The sequence below is a fragment of the Magnolia sinica genome, chromosome 5 (assembly GCF_029962835.1).
Source record: "Magnolia sinica isolate HGM2019 chromosome 5, MsV1, whole genome shotgun sequence".
NCBI classification, from domain to species: Eukaryota; Viridiplantae; Streptophyta; class Magnoliopsida; order Magnoliales; family Magnoliaceae; genus Magnolia; species Magnolia sinica.
In genome coordinates, this window is record NC_080577.1 from 103,055,481 (window position 1) to 103,076,634 (window position 21,154).

Sequence of the window (21,154 nt, forward strand, 5' to 3'; positions counted from 1 at the left end):
CGATGACGACAGCAGTGTACTATAATACACAGTTGGTTATCAGGATTATTCTTAATTCCTACTAAAAAAGAGAGATCTCTAATTCATAATTATGATGAATTAAAATGAGATTAACTCATTTGTAAGTGGCTATGGAGCAGATCCTAAGTTCATAATATAAAACTAATAGAAAGGTGGGCATTATACTAGGTAAGAAATCTTCCCAAAATCCAAACAATTTCTCTGAAGACAATTGAAATTGAAGGAACCACACATGGAAAACAAATTCAAATGAACATTTCAAAATATGCGCTAACACATTACATTCAACAGAATAATTGATCCTGTTCAATAATATTAAATGGAATAAATTCCTCTTGTCAATCAATTTACACAGGTGGCATAAAATATTGTACAATTCCGATTCAAATGTAATTCAGCAAACTGAATGAAAGGGTTTGAGTATTCGTTTCAATGTAGTGTAATGGTCACCATCATAACCCAGTTGTGTCACCCTGCATCAGGCAGTTTTGGGGCAATACACCTGTATTGTTCATGGATGAAACTGTATTGGGCTGTATTGGGTTCGGATGAAACTCTTACCCTTTGATGAATGTAGCTAACCTCACTGGAATCTACAAAGAATGCTGTTTCTGCATGGAACAATGCATTTCCTAAGCACCCAGAAGTGTAATAGCTTATTTTCCACTTCCGCTTGCCGGTCCGATCACCAATTCCAGCAATTAAGCCGATGCTGTTAAAATTTGGCAATCAACATCGACAACCACGTCGACTGATGACACTCCTTTTGGCAATAGAACAGTACAAAGCTGTACTATTGTGTTACCAGTACCAAAGAAAGGGTGTATTTATCAGTTAGGGTGGGTGTAAAATGGGCCCACCCTTAAAATTGGACGTATCAGCTCTCTGATGAATCAACTTGGCTCCATAGAGTCTCCGCATAAACCTTCTCATCCTCGTTCTCTTTGGCAACATATTCAGCTGCCTCTCCCATTTCTTCTTCTTCATCTGGGATTTCCTCATCCACGAGATCATCCATGACTGTCATTGCTGCAGATTTTTCTTTCTCTAGCTTAGTAACCTCAGCCAAAGCCTCTCGCATGGCCTGCGCTGTTGCAGGCCTATCTCCATACCCATATTTTGGTGCAGGCACAACAAATGGCAGAATTATATCATCCAAGTCTAGACTCTTTTCACCAGCATCTTTTGATATAATGTCTGGTGGCGGGACAATGAAAATGATGCCGAGCTCGTAGTTGCAAATGTATAGCCTTGAACCCAAATCAGAAGCTGCAACAGCTGGACCCACAATAGTGTTGGATGAAGGGGATATTGGTTGCCCCCAGGCAGCTGGGCTGAAGTTATGGGAACCACAATATATCCACCCAAAGGAGAGCGCACCTGTATTGGACTGAAAGCGTCTTCGTGCTACCTGTTCACACCAAAACAGCTTCTATCAGCATAACATGATCGGCCTCATCTGTGTTTCAGACATAATGTAATTAATTAGGAGGTAGTAAAATCAACACAAAAATGCAAGGAAAATATTACCTTGACATGCATTGGGTATCCTACTCTGTCATTTGGATGCGGAATTGCATCATGGAATATGCCTGCAGTTCTCAATCTCTGCCACGTTTTCTGAGAAAGGGTAATGAAATGCAATTAAGGAAAAATGATTCCAGTAACACACATAAAATGTGTATATTCAAAACTTGGAAGAATATATGTTGAATGTGTGTGGTAGGAGAAATTCATTTAGCTGTCTCCTATCTGCAGTCAAAATACAACTATTTTTGGTTCCGTCAGTCATTAATGGAGACTAAGAACCATGCTTCACATGGTACATTCATCTCCTTGCTAAATCACCCTAGTCACAAGAGATTGTGCTACAAAGACATTTCAAATGGGCTTGTGCAGTTGTTTAAATATCACCGATATTATTGGCCGGTATTATTTACATCACATCTCAGTGACACAGATATTGGTATGGGCTTATTCAGTGTTCAAAATATCACCGATATTATCTACATCACACCTCAGCGAGACAGAATTTGTGGGTTATCATCAATGTTATCCATAATATCACCGATATCACGTGATATTTTCACTATAGCAAGGTATCAACAATAGCCTTTTGAAATAAGTACTGTATCCTCGTTACATGTGATAATTTTGACAATGCTGACAATACCAGCACAATAACTGTGAAATTCTAGAAAATAAAAAACAAAATGACAAAAAGAATCCCTTTTTTTTTTTGTGTGTGTGTGGGGGGGGGGGGTGGGGGGGAATCTTTTCCTTAGGGTGTTTTAAGTTAGTGCATTATATGTGCTGAATTATTGCACTATTTCTAAAAAATTAGTGCATTAAAATCATACTTTAAATATAACACAGTTTGGGCCCCTATACAGTGGAAACCTATTATGTTATTTTGAGTCCTAAGTTTGTAATCATGTGTCTTTTAACATCTCCTGAAGTTCCACTGAAAAATTCCACCATTTTCCTAATGTTTCCCTCATACATTGATATATTCCCCAGTATCTGCAATATTATCAATCATACCAAAACATGTTTATGTATCCCAAGGGCACAGTACATATGATGATAACAAGACATAAAACCTTGGGCCTATGTACCCATGTCCAACAATTCACTTATATATTTAAAATCTGTAACCATGCAATTCTCATTTGGTACTTGGGTATCACACAGAGTGGGGGAATGTACGCATGCCTGACAATTCAAGTATCATCATGGCCTTGTCCTAAGGGGTCAGCTATAGAAATCCTGTTTCACTAGTCGATAGGTTGAATTCTCATGATTGCTTGGCAGAAGTTCAATGACTGGCAACATGAGTGGAATGGGTGTGTGGGTGTTTTAGTCGCATGAGGTCAGTGAGTTTAAGGTGCATGGTAAGTGACCAGAGCATTAGTGACTGGTTGGTTGCTAAGGTGAAGAAGGTCCTTTTAAGGCACAAGTGTAGAGAAGTGACAGTAGCGCATTCCGAGGATAAGAGACTTTTAGTTAAGGAAAGCGTAACAAAGTACTTCCCTCTAGAAGCATGAGTGAAGTGAAGAAAGTATGTTTAAGTGGAGGGGTTAGTTCCTCTAGAGGAGGCTTTCTTGCTAATAATCTTCCTCACTCTTTGGAGTTGTGGTACGCGATTCTTAAATGTCGCTGAAAGTAACTTTAAGGCGAGTCGCTCAGGCAGTGACGACTCACCCACCTAGTCCAGGAAATGAATCTCCTCTGGGTAAAAGAGCATTTCTCCTTCTTCACGTACAATTGGTTCTTCTGCAGCACTTCAAACACAGCATAATACCATCCAAATACACCACCACAAACTTGTCCAAGTACTCATGGAACAAGTCATTCATTAGAGTTCAAAAGGTGGGCACACCCACCCACCCACAAACACATACAGACAGACACCCACCCCCACAGACAGACACAGACAAACATGACAATAAATGCTCACACACACCTGTCATGCTAATGCAATGTCATCTGGACATATACACCACAATAAATGCCAATTTATAAATTCATTACCTCAGGGAAAGAAAGCAAGCATCTGTATGGCCAGATTCCACAAGAACCATTGCTCACTGTTTTAATGGTGGGGAATATAATCCTTATTGATGGACTTCTCAACTCATGACTGGCATTCCAACGACCCCACTGCAAAAAAGAATGGACTGCATTATTAAATTAAGAATAAAAGTCAAGACACAAGATAAAACAGTGATAAAATGTCGTTACCTCTGGATCAGACTCTTCAGACTCGGAGAATTGGTTTGACTTTTTCCCTGCTGCTGCTGAAAATGCAGCTAGAAATTGTGCATTGATTGATGTTCCAATTGAGGATGCACCTTCACATTAGAAACAGATAACAAAAAAATAAAGAGACCACGGTCATTTATGAATTTGTGTAGTGTTTGCATACTAAAAATAACATGAAAGAATGTCACCAAGACAAAAATAAATAAATCTCACCATATATAAAATCAGTCTCTAGGGACTCTGGCCACTTGTATCGACACAACACCTTATTTAGGAAGGAAATAAAAACAATCAGAGATTGCTAAAACTATGACAAAAGAGGATGTGGCCTAAAAGATAAAATCTTCACCCATGCAAAAAAGAAACACATCTTTTGTATTAAAACAGTGTCAAGGTGGACCCAGACATGCCGACATGGGGGCATTAGGTCAAGCATTTTCTACTTCTCTCTTGGTATTATTTGAAGAGGAAGTATGGGTCCTATTCATCAGTAACTTTATATTTTGTTGATGTGTTCTGTGCACGTGGTTCCCATGGTTTGGCTATCCAAACTGTTGATCTGATGGGCCTCGGTGTGAATGAGATATGCCTGGAAATCTTCTAGATTGGAACATTCCAACCCTTCAATGTGGTGGCCCTACAAAAAATGGTTGAGAGAAAAAAATACAGCAAAGATCTGCATTCATCAGAGGAAAGGACAAATATCGAAGGGTTCCAATCTTCTAATCTTGAAGATTTCCCTCCCTCGGGAGCTCATCAGATCAACGGTTTGGATCCATGTTTCCACATGTTTGAAATCCATCGCGTTGCATACTGCATGTTCTGGCAAGCAGGATTATTTATATCCTATTTATATGAAGATCTAAATAATTTCACAAACACAGCTTCAAAATCAGCAGGTGATTTAGCTCACCATTACCTCTTGTAACCTCCAAAGGCCTACGCATCTCTGTACTGATGCAAGAAGGGAGCATATAGCAGGAACATGTTCAGGTTGTATGAACCTTGAAATTTCTGAAAAATTAGGCCCCTGCATTGCATAGAACAATAGCTTTCACATAGGACAGCCCAAAATTCAACTTAAGAGCTGCATTACCATAATCAGCAAAGAATTGAATCAAGTTGAAAAGTTAAAAATAAATAGATACATAAAAGTTACATGCCTGTGAAACATACAATATCAGTTGTACTTTGGTGTTGCTTCCTCCTAATGCAGCTGCAAGGGCTTCTTTAGGATAAATACATGCAGAGAAACTGAAAAAGCTGGCATCGCACAAAGGAGCTACCCACTTTGCAACATTTCTTGGCAGAAAACCAAGTTGTATGTAATCTGATCCAGGAATTGCATAGAGTTACATGGTGATATCAAGCATGAATAACATGGCATATATTTATGAAGCTAAATAATACATAAGGCAATACAGTCTCGAAAGAAGATAAAATGACAACATTCAAAAGGTGTTTGGAGAAGGACACTTTCCAAGAGAAATGTAGGGTTGCATCTGGGCGGGGTCTACTTGTCTGGCCTTTAGGCAAATGCTAGCCCAGGGCCCATCCCCATTAGTTGAGTGATCACCTACAACTAGCTTTAGGCTAAATTCACCCAAGATCATTTATACAAGCAAATCCATTGAAAAGTTTTGACATCTTCATGGGTAGAAGTGGAAACAAAATTCTGGAGGCATAAAAAAGGGTCGTAGCATATTTTCAGTTGTGGTTGATCAGTTCTCCAAATCACTAATTGTAATCAACCTATGTAATAGACTATAAGATAGCGCTTGATTGTAACCAACCAATGTAAGAGTCTATCACATTCTGCCTGTGGGAGTTTTAGGCACTCATTGTCAGTCCCTAGCTTGGATAAAGGAGGAAGGTTGTGTCAGGTTGGTAGCTGGTGTCAAACTTATGCCATAACTTCGAACGAGAATCTGAACAATACGACATTCCAGACTCATGCTAGGGTGTTCCCTGTAAGCGCCCTGCATCGAAACTTGAGTGCAGCAAGAAATGTTGCCGATATATTTTAAAAACATGTACTTAAAATTCTTGGATAAGAGAGAGAGTTGAGGGCATTTGTATTTCTTTGCTAGAGGCGGAATTTTTGGTTTCATGAAAAAGGAACCACTCTTCATGCATGGTAATTTTCCTAGCAACTTCCCTCCATGACCCTACTTGCTCAGCCTTTGGGACCTATGTGTAATAGTAGGGCTTAGGATCGTTATTGGTTGGGACCATGTTCGTGTGTGAGTGGTGTGAATTTGAGGCTCTACCATGGCCAGTTCCAAGAGCCTAGTAAAGGAAAGTTGAAGTCGAGTGGGCCACAAGTCATAAAAATTTTGCAATCTATCATTTAAAGCCAACCTAAAATTTTTGGTAGAAATGTTAAGATGATGATGGTGTATCACAATGCCTGTTGATGAGGCCACATTAACCAAGGTGTTGTACAGAGTCAGATACTGACACAAACAATTAAATTCTCCGAAACACTCTCATCAGGTCAAACTTCTCACTGCAACAAATTTATTTTATTTTTCCAGTCTACTATCGCCTATACAGATTCTAGTTGTCCAAAGAAAAGTCAACGTTCCCCATGGATAATAGGAGCTTGTCTTTGTTTCTCTTTCATTAATCATTTCATACACAATAATTCATCATCATAATCATCATCTAAGCCTTACCCGAACTAATTGGGGTTGGCTAGATGAATCATGTTCCGCCATTGTCAGGATTCATGATGAAAGTTATGGCAAAAGAATCACGCGAGCTGCCAACCTGACGCAACCCTCCTTTATCCAATCTTGGGATTGGCAATGAGAGCATAGAACTCCCACAGGCGCTATGTAGTCTATTTTAATAGTCTACATACACAATGGTTGCATGCTAATTATAAAGCTGAATTTCAACTTCTTATGATTTCCTTCTTCCGATGATCCAATGCTCTTTTATTTTATATGGAGCATTCTTCTAGCACGTGGCTTGACACTTGCATGCCTATATACGGCCTCACCTTTTCAATATCCTTAAATCCAGTTACCAGAAAGCAAACCTAACTCAATACCCTTAGCATGGCTATAGAACGGTTCATTGTTTACATAGAGCTTGTAACAGGAAAGAAAAACGGGAGTAGCAGTTTAATAATATCATTCAGCCTGAACAAGAAGCCTTTATGACCTTACCTCCCTCTGAGAATTCATCTAGGTCACAAACAAGAACACTCACTGCATTTGCATCTGCAGGTATATTAGCATATCTTTTCAAGATAACTTCTGACATTCCATAGCCATTTTCTCTGCATCGTCCAAGGAAAGCAGCCAGTGTCTTCAGCTGTGCGCCATTTGAATCAGCTGCAGTATGAAAACGGTGGCTTAAACCTACCACAGATGCTTCAACAGAACCAAGGAACTTCATGGCAGTTGACCTTGGACATGCAATCTGATTGCCCTGCATTTAAAGAAGTGAAACAGATGCAATGCATGAAGCCTATGAACCCATAATATATTCACCAACAGAATGCGAAGAAATGGATTTTTCTTAAACATATAGAAGCACAATGCCATGCTTTTCACATTAAGAACTCAAGAAATAAGAAGGAAAATGCATCTGTAAACAGCTAGTTACCAACATATATCAGAGCACATTCATCATTTTCTGTAGAATAAATGTCCCATGATTTTAAATATTGACTATGATAAGTGGACATCCCATTATGCGATACAGGGGTCAACCAGTTTGTTAAGGGAAAAAATGGGCCGTACTGGGAATTGGCCGATACGCCTCGTATCCATGCCAATACGGGGCCTTGCAGCCGATATAGGCCGATATGGCCATAAAGGCATCCATTTTGAAATTTTATTTTCAAAATTTCTCTTGTTTTTCTTTTTCTTTCTTCATTTCAATCATGAAGGAAGCTTAAAACCTAAATTTAGGCTAGATCTAGGCCTAATTTGAGGATTAAAACACGAGATTTCAGGTGGGAATAAATGAATTGAAGTGAAATGGACCATCTGGGAAAATATCAGAAGAAGGGGTACACCATAACTTTTCTTTTGTTTTTCATTTTATTTCATCTTTTTTAGTTGTATTCATATGTATTGGGTCCTAATCCACCAAAGTATGCTTGATTTGTGTTTGCAAGGGCCTGTTTGGTTGACATTCTTAAAATTTTCCCAAGAAAATCAGATGATTTTCCCCTTATCATATCGTTTTGCGTATGCCCACCGTTAAGTCCTCGATCAGGAGACAAAGGGATAATTTTTCCAATAAATTCATATGGCCCATGATTTGAATAGTGTTGGATGCACATGATCTTTTGTAGGCATGGATTTAAGTAGCCGTTTCAGAGTGCAGCTCACTAGGGGACTGAAACCAGCATGACTTACTCCATGTTAGTACTTGTAATGTTTTAAATATCAACGATATCGGCTGATATATCCCACAATATGTCTTGTATCCCACCTGTGCGATACGAAACACACAGATAGTGCCAATATATCCCACATGTTCGATCTGGTGAGCATTTTCAATTTCCGATCCGTTTTTTTTTTTTTTGTTGAAATTATGTTCAATCGGTGTAAAATGGTTACAAATCCATTGGTTCTTCATGTTTTGCATGAAAAATCATGGAGTTGGAGCCTTGATTTCGATATCCATTGGTTCTTCATGTTCTCCATTTTTTTTTTCCAAAATTTTCCTTCAACCAACTGTCAATTGAGACTAATTTCAAAATATTTTAGGAGTATTTGATGAAATGATCATCACATACACTAATTTTGAAATTTGAGTGTAGGTGGTCCTATTTGGGAAAAATTGGGAAAAAATAAAAAAAATTTCCCAATTTCTCCCAAATTGCTTGCAATGTTGCACTCCAAATATGAAATTGAGCATGTATGAGGGCTGATCTGCTGATTTGTTAAGTCCTTGTCAATTTTCAAAAAAAAAAAAAAAAAAATTAAAAAATGATTAAAATATTAATCTGTTTCGAAATTTCCCTTCAACTAGTTGCGAATTGAGACTAATTTCAAAGTATTTAGGAGTGTTTGATTAAATGATCATCACATATACTCTAAATGTTATGCATTCAATTTGAATATGGCTGCATTAGTTCAGTTAGACAATGCATAGCTTAGGACCCTATACAAAGAAAACCTATTATGTGCACTTCTTTTTCGAGATGTTATGATTTAAAAATGTGTATTAAGGTCTTTTATAACAATCCCTGAAGTTTCGTTGAAAAATTCAACTATTTTCCCAATGTTTCCCCATGTTTCCCAAAAAGTGCAATAAATTACTTGATACAAACGATATATCCCATGCGATAACCGATACTTATCTGTATCCCAAGGATGCAATACGTAACGCGATACCGATATTTCAAACACAGAGTACTTGTATCTTTTCAGACTGAAACTGACGGACAATACCAAGTCGTATTGGATGATATTTAAAACAATGCCAATAGGATTTAACAAGATGAATAACAAATTGTCAATTCCTAATACTGTTCATATTTGTATGCATTAAGGAATCAAAGGCACATATTACATGATTGTGTGCACCTATGGACACATGCACATAATGTCCACATACCTACTCAGGCATACAATTATAAGAAAAAGGTTAAATGTTCTATGACAGAAAAAAACAAGTGTATAAATGGAATTCAACGTGTGCAAGAACATGTGGACAGACATGAAAAAGTTTAACAATCACTTATTTCATTATTTTGATATTTATCATTTGTATTTTTGACATTTTTTTCCTAGTTCACCTGAAGTCCTAGAAACTGAGGGAATCACCACTGGTCAAGTTAGATCATCAGTTGAAAAAAAAATAAAAAAAAGAAGAAGAAGAAAAAAAGAAGATGACCAAGTGGTTTGCTTTTGAACCTTGCCTGTCCATAACTGTCTGCAGGCATGCCAACCCACACACACACAAACAAACAGTTATTTGATTCATAAGAAGGATAAGCAGCATCTATGCACAAACATAATTGCTTATAGTAAAACTACTTACAGATAAGACATGCATAGGCTCTGAAGGATAAGGTGGATTTTTCATATGCATTCCTGGTACGGAAGCAACAAGGTGACCAACAGCCCCTCCAAAGTCATACTTTGTCAACTCTGAGATCCAATGAGCCTGGCTAGGAACATCAGCTATAAGAGCAGCCAAAAATCCAGCTAGCTGAGCAGCAAAATCAGATTTCAGCTCTTCACTTGTTTCTCCAAAGGAAAGTTGGGTGAAAAGAGATGAATAATCAGGCGTGGTTCTACGAGGAAAATCTTGCCACCAGACAGTATTGGTCACATTATTCCACTGTGAAAGTCCGCGAGATCCAAATAAGAATGTAACATGTAGAAAGAAACACTATTGCAGAAAATTACATTTCAAATGCTTTCATTAGCGTTGGCATGCATGAGTGGATCTTTCAATGTAGAAACAGAAATGAAAATGAACGTTAAAAAGAGTTTTATTCATGTCAATTTTCTCTTACCAAAGATTCTAATAGAGCATTAAAGAGTATTTGGCTGTGATAGGAGATTAGATGCTGGATTGAGAAACTGAGAGAAAATGAAAGCAGTACCACTGAAGAAATATGACTGATATGATTTCTCTCCTTGCTACTAAAGGACTAGGAACAACAAGTCCAAATTCTAACTCACAATATGCTGACATATTTCTTAGTGGTTTGTTACTTTGTTTGATTTAGATGTTGGATGAAGAGAGAGTCGAAATGAAAGCAATCTTACTGAAGAAATGATGGGGACATCAGAGGACCTACTCAGGTGTACCAGAGATGGAGACGACCACCCACATCAGCGCAGCTTTCTTTGTGGATGGGAGACGAGTTCCAGATGGGGCTCGCCGGGCCATTTTGAAGACCCCACATGCATTGGACGTGTATTAGAAAGACCCCAATTTGGGATGATGCATGTGGGCTACTTAAGAGATCATTTTAGTCATAGGATTTCTATTTTGTGTTGATCCGACCATTGGATCTTGTCAATCAGGCCATCGGGCCAGCAGATCTTTTAGATCTGGGCCCCTTGGACTCTGATCTTGATTTCTTTATGTTTTTTGTTATTTTTAGGAGTTATTTGATAGTTGAGATTGATAATATATGTTTTGGTTTTCTAATTTTGGACGATGGGTCACTTCACTTAAGTGAGTGTCATATTTACAATTATGCTGAATTTTTAAAAATAAAAGCACATGGGTAGTGAAGTTCCAGCCTTATTGAATTTTCTGATAAAAAAAGAAGAAGAAGAGAAAAGCTCTTACTTTCTTCTCCCATCTTCATGCGATTTGAAGATACTTGCATGCGATTTGGAAGGAAGATTGGTGCGAGGCGAATCTTCATCAATGGAGGTGCAAGGTCTCCATCTATCCCCACACTGTCATCTCTTTTCTCCCCCATCCAAGTATTTTCTTTAGGTTCTTCATTCTCCCAATTCCAAATCTTCATCTTCTCCCAAACCCAACTTTCCCATACCCATCCACAATCCAAACCCTAACCGATCTAAACCCATCCACCCCATGCCATACGTGTGACTGTACGGCCACACATGTGAATCCCACCTAGCCCCTTTTGGCTTTCCATCATCCATATATCAAAACCTCATTCTTCCATTCCCAAAACCCTAACTGTAAACCTAAAATTCCTAACTTTCGTAGATTTTCCCCAATTTCTAAAAAAAACCCTAATTCCAAAATTCTCAATTCCTATGAATCCTAATTCTTCAAATTTCAGATTTTTCCCATCTGAACCCTAATCGTAAAACCTACAAATCTATCCCTTGAGTGTGAAACGTGCCTATGCTAAATTGGAAGTTCTATCCTTCCATCGGTCCTAGTTTTAATTGATTTATGTGATTTCTTAGCATGCGGGCATATGATTTAGGTTAAATAAGATTTTATTTCCTATTGTTTACTCTTAATTACTTGGTAGGTTAGCATCTTTTGTTAATTGAATTATTTTATGGACTCTTTCATAATCTCCATGTTGCATCCTAGCATTAAATCATGTGTCCTGTATCAAGAAACATGACTCAACTTCAGTTTTCTTCGAATATTTGAATATGATTTTGCTGCTATAGCCTTTAAAGTAAGAACTCCAACTCCAAATTCTAACTTCACTATGAACTGAAAGATTCCTTAGTGGTTTTTTGTTTTGTTCGATTTAGTTGTTGGATTAAGAAACCGAGAAACAAAATGAAGGCATTTATTTCTGAGGAAGCATGACTCAACTTCAATTTTCTTTACATACATTGGTATGATTTTGCTCCTTGCCACTAAACGACTACAAACTGCAACTTCAAACTCTTAACTTCACTGTAAACTGATAGATCACTTAGTGATTTTCCATTTTGTTTGATAATGAGAAAGAAATTCACAAAGTCACAATTGTATAGAGATCAGAGCATTTTTTGAGATCCATACCTAACAACAGAAAGCAACAACTAGTACTTGGCAAGGATATCTTTATAGACATGCATAACTGGTTACAATGTGATGTTGGTAGCATTTAATGGTTTCTTTTATGTGTCATACAGTCTGCAATCAACATATTAGATCTCTTTCTTGCTTGAAATTGGTGATCACTACAAATTGATACTCATTCGGTATTTATATTAATATTAAGTGTGGATGGTACGGGTGACAAAGGTTGAGAAGAGGGATCAGGTAATGGCCATGGGTTATGGGACAGGTCAAGGGCATCATTATTAAAGTTCATGTGAAGGTTAGGAGAAGGTCCATGAAACGGTACAAGATCTTCCACATTAAATGTGGAACTGATACCCATGTTAGGTAGAAGATCTATCAAGTAAGCATTTAGATCCAGTTTTTTCAAGATTTTATACGGTCCAACACTATGGGCTTGTAATTTTTTTATGGTTCCCTGTGGAAACCTTTTTGGACGTATTCCAATCATGACTTCATCACCCATAATAAACTCTTTAAACCTATGGTATGAGTCAGCAATCATTTTGTATGTTTCATTACTTATATTGATTCTTTTTCTAATCTCTACATGCAAGTCATGCATATGTCGTGTAGATGCATGTGCAAACTCTGAAGGCCTATGGAACACTGACATGGGTATGCAATCTATAGGGGTCTTAGGCTCATCTACTTGTCTTTCCATATCCACTTCCTCCCTAGAACTCATTTGATTGCGATGAAGGTTTGGTAGAGTCAATGCATGAATGTCCTGCACGGGTGCAAGCTCATCCAGTATATCCTTTGGAATAACAACACTGGACTTCTCCAATACCGAACTCACCTCAGATGGTAACTCTATACTGTCATTAGGTGTAACCTCAAGTGGCATCTCCATAATAACCTTGGGTGTAATCTCACTTGCCATGTGGGCATACATCATCAAATCAGTTTTAGTTGCTCTTTCAGACTCTTTGGCATTAATTATAAGAGGAGACTCAAGCTAGAGTTTTGTCACAACTTCAGGACCACATTTCTTGACGTCCTCCTTTACCGAGGTGCTTTTGGGCGGGAGTAGCTTCAAGACAATCTGTTTGCCTTCATACAAAAATGATTGAACATCTTCAATTTGATCCCCAACTTGTGATTGGACATCTTCCCCACTGTTGGGGTTCACCTGAAGGGAGGCTTCAAGTTGAATGACACGCACATTGGTCATGGTCAATTGAGTTGCGGTGGTCCTATTGTGTGCTTCAATAGCTGTCAAACAGTTGTTGATAGCATTAAGGGCCTCGGCAATTTGTTCTAAATTCATAGTGGGATGTAGGCCAAAATAGTGTCCCGAACAAGTGGGCATACACAAGAAAACTTTAAAAGGAAACTCTAGGTCCTAGGACAATGTTATGACAATGATAAAACCAACCTATAGATTAAACTCAACACACTAGAAACACTAATATGAAAATTCAGCAAGCCGTCACCCTCAAATATCATATTGAAAATTTAGCAGAACGGTAATATGAGAGTACCAAACTGAAAATTCAGCAAGAGTGTAATATGAAAATTACAAACTGAAAATTCAGCAAGGTGACGACCTGAGATTATTATGCTGAAAATTCAGCAATGGTATAAGTAGAAAACACTAGCTGAAAATTCAGCAACGGGATACTCCAAACTATGAACAAAATTCAGTAATATGATCCTAGATCCCATATGCAAATGTATGCTCTACTAACCCTAGATGTGACTCTAACCTAAGTGCAACACAAAAATCCTATGCTCTGATACCAAATTTGATGTAGCACTGTTGCATGAATCAAATATGATGTGAGATCAAGTAGCAAAATTAAGGTAATTAACAAAAAACATAAAACTTGCCATTATCATCACAAATACCAAGAAAACCCAAAGAATATCATGCATAATCCTATCCTAGGTTACCAAACATCGTCGTACAAGATCATTAAATAAATGAAACTAGGATCTCATGAATGTAGGGACATTTGATTAACATAGGAAAAAGTCTATTTCAAAGTAGATCTAATACTACCTATGGTAAAATTAGGATTAGGGAAATTAGGGAAAACTAGGAATTAGGGTTTATGGGATCAAATTGGGATTAGGATATGAGAATTAACGTTTTGGATAGAAGGGGTGTAAGGATTTTAGGTGAATTGAAGAATGAGAGAGAAGTTAGGGTTTGGAAGTTTGGGAAAATAGGAAAGTTGGAGATTTCTAGGTTTAGGACCTTAGGTTAGGGTTTAAAAAAAGGAAGAAAACGGTTTTGTTTCAAAGGTGATGGGAAACCAAATGGGACAAAGGGATGTCCGTACGGCCAACCCGAGAGGTCACATGTGTGGCTATACGGTCACACGTGTGGCAAGATTTGTAGGGTTTTAGGGTTTTTTTTAGGGTTTGTCTTGTGGATGGATATGGGTAATGGGGATTAGAAGAAAGGTGAAGGTTTGGGATGGGAAGATCGAAGAATTTCAAATGAAATACGTTGATGATGGATGAATGGATGAGGATTGGGGAATAGATTGAGACCCCGCAACTCTATTGATGAAGATCGGAGTCACACCAACCTCTCTTCCAAATCACATGGAAGATATCTTCAAGTCACATGAAGATATAAGAAGAAGAAAAGCAAGTTTTTTTTTTTCAAAATATTGGCATTATGGCTTCTCACACCCATCTTTCTCTTTTATAGTCTTAGAAAAAACCTTTTACAAAAAAACGCTCTTAGATAAGATTCTTAACATAAAAACGTTTAATAAATTAAAAGTTGTTCCTAACTCCCTAACCTCAACATAAATATAAGGTATACCAAAAATAACAAGCACGTAAACAATCTAAACAACTAAACTATTTCGTGGCACATGGGAGACCACGATCAAGATAACCAATGATGATGATCCAACGGTCTGATCATCGTGTCCACCCAATCCAATGAGCTGATGTGTCCATCAAGCTTCTATATGCAACTCACGTGCATCTTCCAAATGTGGGGTCTTCAAAGATGCATGAACATTCACGTGGGGTCTTCAATGTGGCTAAGAATGTGAATTAGGTTAAGTGGGTCGCATGTAATGGTCGTCTAGTCATAAGGAGACTGACTTAACCCTCCTCCGGTATGGTGCTCGCATGTCCTCATCAGAGGGTATCGACTTCAGCGGGATTTCCATGCCCGTGGTCAAGCAAGTATCTATCAGGTTTGTGTTGGCATTGGTTGCCCAATACAACCTTGAACTGGAACAGATGGATGTGTAGATTGCTTTCCTATATGGAGATTTGAATGAGTAGATTTACATGAAGTAAACAGAGGAGTTTGAAGAAAATGGATCAGAGAATAAGGTTTCCAAGTTGAGGAGGTCGTTGTATGGCCTCAAACAGTGGCCTAGGCAGTGGTATAAGAAGTTTGATACTTTTATGGTGAGTCAATGGTTTACTATGAGTGAATATGATCACTGTCTACTTCAAGACACTAAGTAATAGAGGATTCATTCTATTGGTATTATATGTTGATAACATGCTTATCGCTAGTCAAAGCATGTCTGAGATCAATATATTAAAGACTCAGCTATCAGGGACATTCGAAATGAAAGATCTGAAGGTTGCAAAGAAGATTATCGGGATAGACATACAAAGATAGCGAGAGGAGCATATTACAATTATCTCAGGTGGAGTACCTTGAGAAGGAATTGGTGAAGTTTGGGATGAACAAAGCTAAGCTGGTTAGCACACCTTATGCTACTCACTTTAGGCCTTCTTTAAAGCAATATTCTATTACAGATGAAGAAAAACAGGTTGTCTCATGTGCCAAATTCGAGTGTAATTGACAATTTGATGTATGTCTTGATCTCTATGAGATTGAATATTTCACATGTAGTCGGTGTTGTGAGCAGATATATGTCAAACTACGACAAGCAACATTAGGAGGTAATGAAATGACTACTTCATTATTTATGAGGTGCAATGGACTAAGTTTTGACATTTCAGAAACCAGAGGGAAAATTGGTAGGTTACGTGGATTCAGATTACTCAGGAAATGTGGACAACAAGAGGTCAACTTTCGGCTACTTGTTTGTACTAGCGGGTAGAGCGATTAGTTGGATGTTAAAGTTGCAGTCTATGACTGCCCTTTCCACAACAGAAGCTGATTATATGGCGGTGATGGAAGCTTTTAAGGAAGGTGTTTAGTTGAGAAGAATGATGAACAAACTCGGGCTTCAGCAAGAGGCTGTGTCGTTTAATTGTGACAGTGAAGCACGATCAATTTAATGAAGAATTTGGTTTACCATTTTCATACTAAACATATTGATGTTCGTCATTATGTTATCTGACGGGTAATTGAGGAAGGCGGTGTAACTCCTGAGAAGATCCAAACGAGTGTCAATCAAGTGGACATGCTTAAAAGGTGGCTCCCATAAAGAAGTTCCGATTATGTTCGACTTCTTTGGATCTGGCGAAAGATTGATGAAGATGGAGTGTGCACGAAAAGCGACAGTGATGGTGAAGCTATGATGAAGACGATTAGAGATGGAACTTGAAGTTGTGGTTCATGAATGAATATTGAAGCCATTGTGAAGATTGTTATGAAATGTCTTAAATCTATACATAAAATAGGAGTTCGATCGATCGACCACCCTAGTTGATCATCGAGTGAGCCTCGAATTACACAGATTGGTCTTTGGACAATTTTGAACAGTCTTGAAAGATCAAAGTCTCGGCTCGATCGATCGACAAAATTTGGAAATTACTTGTCAACTCTCTAGATAATTTTGAGCATGTTCGATCACTTGAACATGGGAGCTCGATCGATCGATGCTCAGATCGACGACGCGCGCGATTTTGCATAATTGCATAGTTTGTTTCCTATTCCAAGTGTGACACTATATATATATGGGTGAAATTGCGAGAATAGGGAAATGCTAATCAGGGTTAAATTATTTCTCGGTTTTGGGGAGGAGAAAACAAAGGTTTTTGACATTGTAAGTGATTCCGTCTCTTGTACTTTTGCTTTCGTAGTGATTCACTATCGCTTTGTGCTGTGATTTTTTCCCGCAAGGGTTTTCCACGTAAAATTCATGTGTACTCATGCATGCTTTGATTGCGTTTACTTTATCTTTGAGTGATCCGAATTTAGGGTTCGCTTCCACGGATCCCCAACAAATATAAAGTAACAACAATGCCTTGGAGAAGAACAACAGAATGACACAACCTGCCCATGAAAGCAAGACTCAATCCTCATCTCTTCTAGGCAACACCTTGTCAATGTGTGATGAGCAGGGGTGCAACTCAAGATGACCCAAACTGCAACCCGACCAGACCCAAATTCCAACTCGAGGTGCTCAAACTGAAGTGTTCTCTATACTCAAGCCAACGCGACACAACCCGACCCAACCCAACATGACCCAAATACATGTGATTATTCCCAAGTCTCAACCCAACCCGAATTTGCTCAATCCGAACCCAAATCGGGAAGGAGTTTTTCCAACCCCAACCCTATTTTTTCCAACCTGAACTCAAGTTGGGTCAATCAGGTTTGGGCCCGAACTCAGGTTGGGTCAATCAGGTTCAGGTTGACCCTAACCCAAGTTGCCACCCTCGTGATGAGAACTCTCAGTTCAGCTTTTTATTGGTCAATGGCATGCCAAGGCTGTGCACAAAGACAAAATGTGGTCAGTTACAAATGGAAAACCAAACACACAGTGGTTCATAGGCAATGGTGCAGATAGGGGCATGGTAGAAGGTTATGCCTCTCATATCAAGGAACATGAGCAACACCCTGTCAAATACAAATGATATATGCTTACAATGAAGCAATCACCTGCTTTGAAACTAAATTGGCTGATGTAACAATGAAGCAATCACCTGCTTTGAAACTAAATTGGCTGATGTAACAATGACACGGATACTATCCTCTCTTTGCAAAACAAGCAGTTTTGGATGATGGCATGCAACACCTTGTTTCTTGCGGTCTTTACCAAAGGCTATAACCTCAGGAAAGGGGGGATAACTACAATGAGCAAATGGCATGAATTAGAATAGTAAAGACCTTGCATTTGAATACTGAGAAAAACAATACACAAATCAGCCTTTTCTTACAGTAATATTAAGTTTGGATAATCTGGATAAGGTGCTGTGGTTCTTTTATCATGACTGGCACTCCAGCATCTCTCCTTGTTATGACAGGCAATTGTTATTGGAAGAAGATTGGGCACTTCACAGCAAGACAAAAACCTGTTGATTTTTCATACTTCATTTATGGGGACATAAGAAAAACTAATTTGCGAGCATTCCAATATACAAAGCATATGGATCATATAAAATTTCCTTCTTTGAAGCAAAACAAATTTGCCGGCAAGATTACGTTTGCCACTGTTTATGAATTTGTAGCAACCCAATGAACACACGGCATACATGTATGGCAAACCAAACCATCCAAATTGCAGGCTACATTATGGCTGGAACATTGCCAAAATGCAACTGATTGATGATGTTAGCCATCTCATATTGACACTGATTGCCAAAATGCAACTGATTGATGTTGCTAGCCATTTCCTTGTTAACCCTCAAATTGATACCCGCCAATTGGATGGTTAGGATTTTCTGATCAGTGTGGTTTTCTGTACATGCTCCATCTAAAATGGGACTTATGATTTGGACAGTCTGGATTTGTACACATGCATGCCAGTTCTACAAAATGAGTAATCACCATTCGAGAAAAGGTGGAAACCACACCATGGCCTTGCTCATTTATAGACATAAAACATTTATTATTATTATTATTATTATTATTATTATTATTATTTTCTATCAAGAAAAAGGCTTCAGGATGGGTGTAGAACTTTGCATACCATGCAACATCGCTTGTAAAAGTTGCAACAAATATGCGTAAGAGGCTCTCTACTGGGTAAACAAGCTGCGGCAAGGAAACAACAGTATGCTGATCTGACCAACCATATTTCATAAACTCGAGGCGGTTGAGAAAGAATGTTTTCCCAGCTGAAGAATAACCAATTCCTGTGTCTTTTATAGAATGTAAATCACAATCATTTTGATGAATCTTTTCAACAGAATCCAATTGGCAGTCCTTGGGTTTACTGGTAGATTTCTTCTTACAATTTCCTATGTAGTCCCTTTCTAGTAAAGGGTCATTAGAGAAGCAAACTGACTGCATTTTCTTTGAAACCATTGATTTAGTGATCTGGTTTGAGCAATTTTCAGAAACCAGAACTCTCTCAGGCTGAGGAATAACAGAATTGGTCTTCACCACATCCACTCTTCCATTTACCAAATTCAATTCAGTATTCAATGTACAAAGACCATTTTTTCCCCAATGACTTGAAGAAGAAATATCCGTCATTTTACATAGCTGTGGATCTTGAAAGTGTTCCTTTTGACTAACAACAGAAAACCCATTTTCATGCACTGTGATTTCCTTATTTTGATCCAAATTCATGCAATTCCGAATGTACAATAGAGGATCAACACTTTGCAATATCCCTCTACATTTATTTAAAAGAAATGATGCTCTAACAATCACTTCCTCATGTCCCCGCCTACAGAGACTAAAATCCTTAAAAGTCCTGTCTGCCTTTAAATCGAGCAAGTTGCCTGCATCAGAATGTCCCAATGCTATCTCCTCTGTAAAAACACTCCTTTCAACAGCAAACACAATCCGATCGGGTTGATTTCTGCAAACAAAAGAAACCTCATCTCCAACAAACAACTCCACAATACCGCCTATTTCAATCCTACACCCATTGACAAAAACCCCATTCAAAGAAGGCCTAACAATACCCACCCACGTTCTGTTCTGATCCAATCGATGTCGTAACCATCTCCGAATCTCACACAAATCAGAAACAGAAGATGAAAAGAACCCATCTACAATAAAAATCCTGCGGTCAAAGCTATCAAAGAAAATCTGGCAATGCCGCTTGCTGATGTGGTGATCTTTAATCACGATTTGGCAAAATGGGTTTTTGCGACCGAAGGTATACAGCCGATCCGATCGGAGACAGACCGAGTTACAAATAGATTCGGCGCTCGGAAAAATCAAAGGAGAGAGAGATCGTAAATAGAGAAACCCAGTTCTTGTGATGGGTTTCCGTTTCTTGTAGACGGAGAGAGGAGAATCTTCTCCATGACGTCTCTTGCTGGGATTTTGAATTTCCATGAATTTGGGAAAACTGGGATGGGAACTCAAATTTAAGTGGACTAAATGGAAAATTCATGAGAGGAGGAGGCGAAGAGAGAGAAATCAAGGTGCCTTTGGGAAATTCATTAGAGAGAAGTGCTGACCTGCGTCGTCGTAAATGGAAACCCTACTCCCGCCATTTTTTTCAACCCCGGAAACGGCTTCGAGCAATTTATAGAGGAATACATGTCCACGACGCGAGGATCTTCATTTTGTACTCGGGTTTTTAGTTTGTGCGAGTGGGGCCTATGGTCCATCGATCCAGACCATTGATCTGTTGGGACACACCGTGGATTGATCATTGACCACAAAAACAATGAGATTGGAACTTCCTACACACCAATCTAGGGACATTTTTGAGTTGAATAAGGACCGTTGGTGTGTTTATCTGCGGAATGGTCTATTTGCAGGCCCACATAGGGAAGGGTCAAGATTGTTCTTTCGAGAAGAAGTTTGGAAGATGGTGGTGAATCATTTATGAACCAAAACCCGACCATAAGCGTGGTTAGGAATATTTACAGGATGCTCGATACTTGGCTTTTCAAGGTACTCGGGTTTTCGGTTCTGACAAGTGGGCCCGTGGTTGAGTGATCTCGACCATTGGGCTATTATGCATTACCATGGATCGACCATACACAACAAGTATCTCCGGTTGGAAGATCCTGGCCACCTATGTTGGGTTTTCCCCCGGGCTCGCCATGATTTATAATCATGGGCTGGGCC

General features: G+C 38.7%; 1 protein-coding gene across 1 annotated transcript; it reads right to left on the bottom strand.

Moving 5' to 3' along the window:
- Positions 1 to 304: 304 nt before the first annotated feature.
- On the bottom strand, positions 305 to 20,474 carry LOC131246493 (uncharacterized). The gene is made up of 12 exons (XM_058246680.1): positions 19,086 to 20,474; positions 18,334 to 18,468; positions 18,100 to 18,244; positions 9,799 to 10,101; positions 6,963 to 7,227; positions 4,950 to 5,116; positions 4,706 to 4,816; positions 4,000 to 4,051; positions 3,766 to 3,875; positions 3,556 to 3,684; positions 1,552 to 1,641; positions 305 to 1,432 (listed from the first exon to the last, which is right to left on the bottom strand). The coding sequence occupies exons 1-12, from the start codon at positions 20,408 to 20,410 to the stop codon at positions 899 to 901; spliced, it is 3,366 nt and encodes a 1,121-aa protein (XP_058102663.1). The 5' UTR covers positions 20,411 to 20,474; the 3' UTR covers positions 305 to 898.
- Positions 20,475 to 21,154: the final 680 nt, after the last annotated feature.

Bases quoted from the DNA above. Each gene is read 5' to 3' on its own strand.
- LOC131246493 (XM_058246680.1), bottom strand. From the start codon at position 20,410: ATGGAAATTCAAAATCCCAGCAAGAGACGTCATGGAGAAGATTCTCCT. The intron at 7,228-9,798 runs GTAAGTAGTTTT...CTTTAAATGCAG, and splicing joins AGCCTATGCATGTCTTATCT to GGCAATCAGATTGCATGTCC. The intron at 5,117-6,962 runs GTAAGGTCATAA...TTCCTGGATCAG, and splicing joins AGATGAATTCTCAGAGGGAG to ATTACATACAACTTGGTTTT.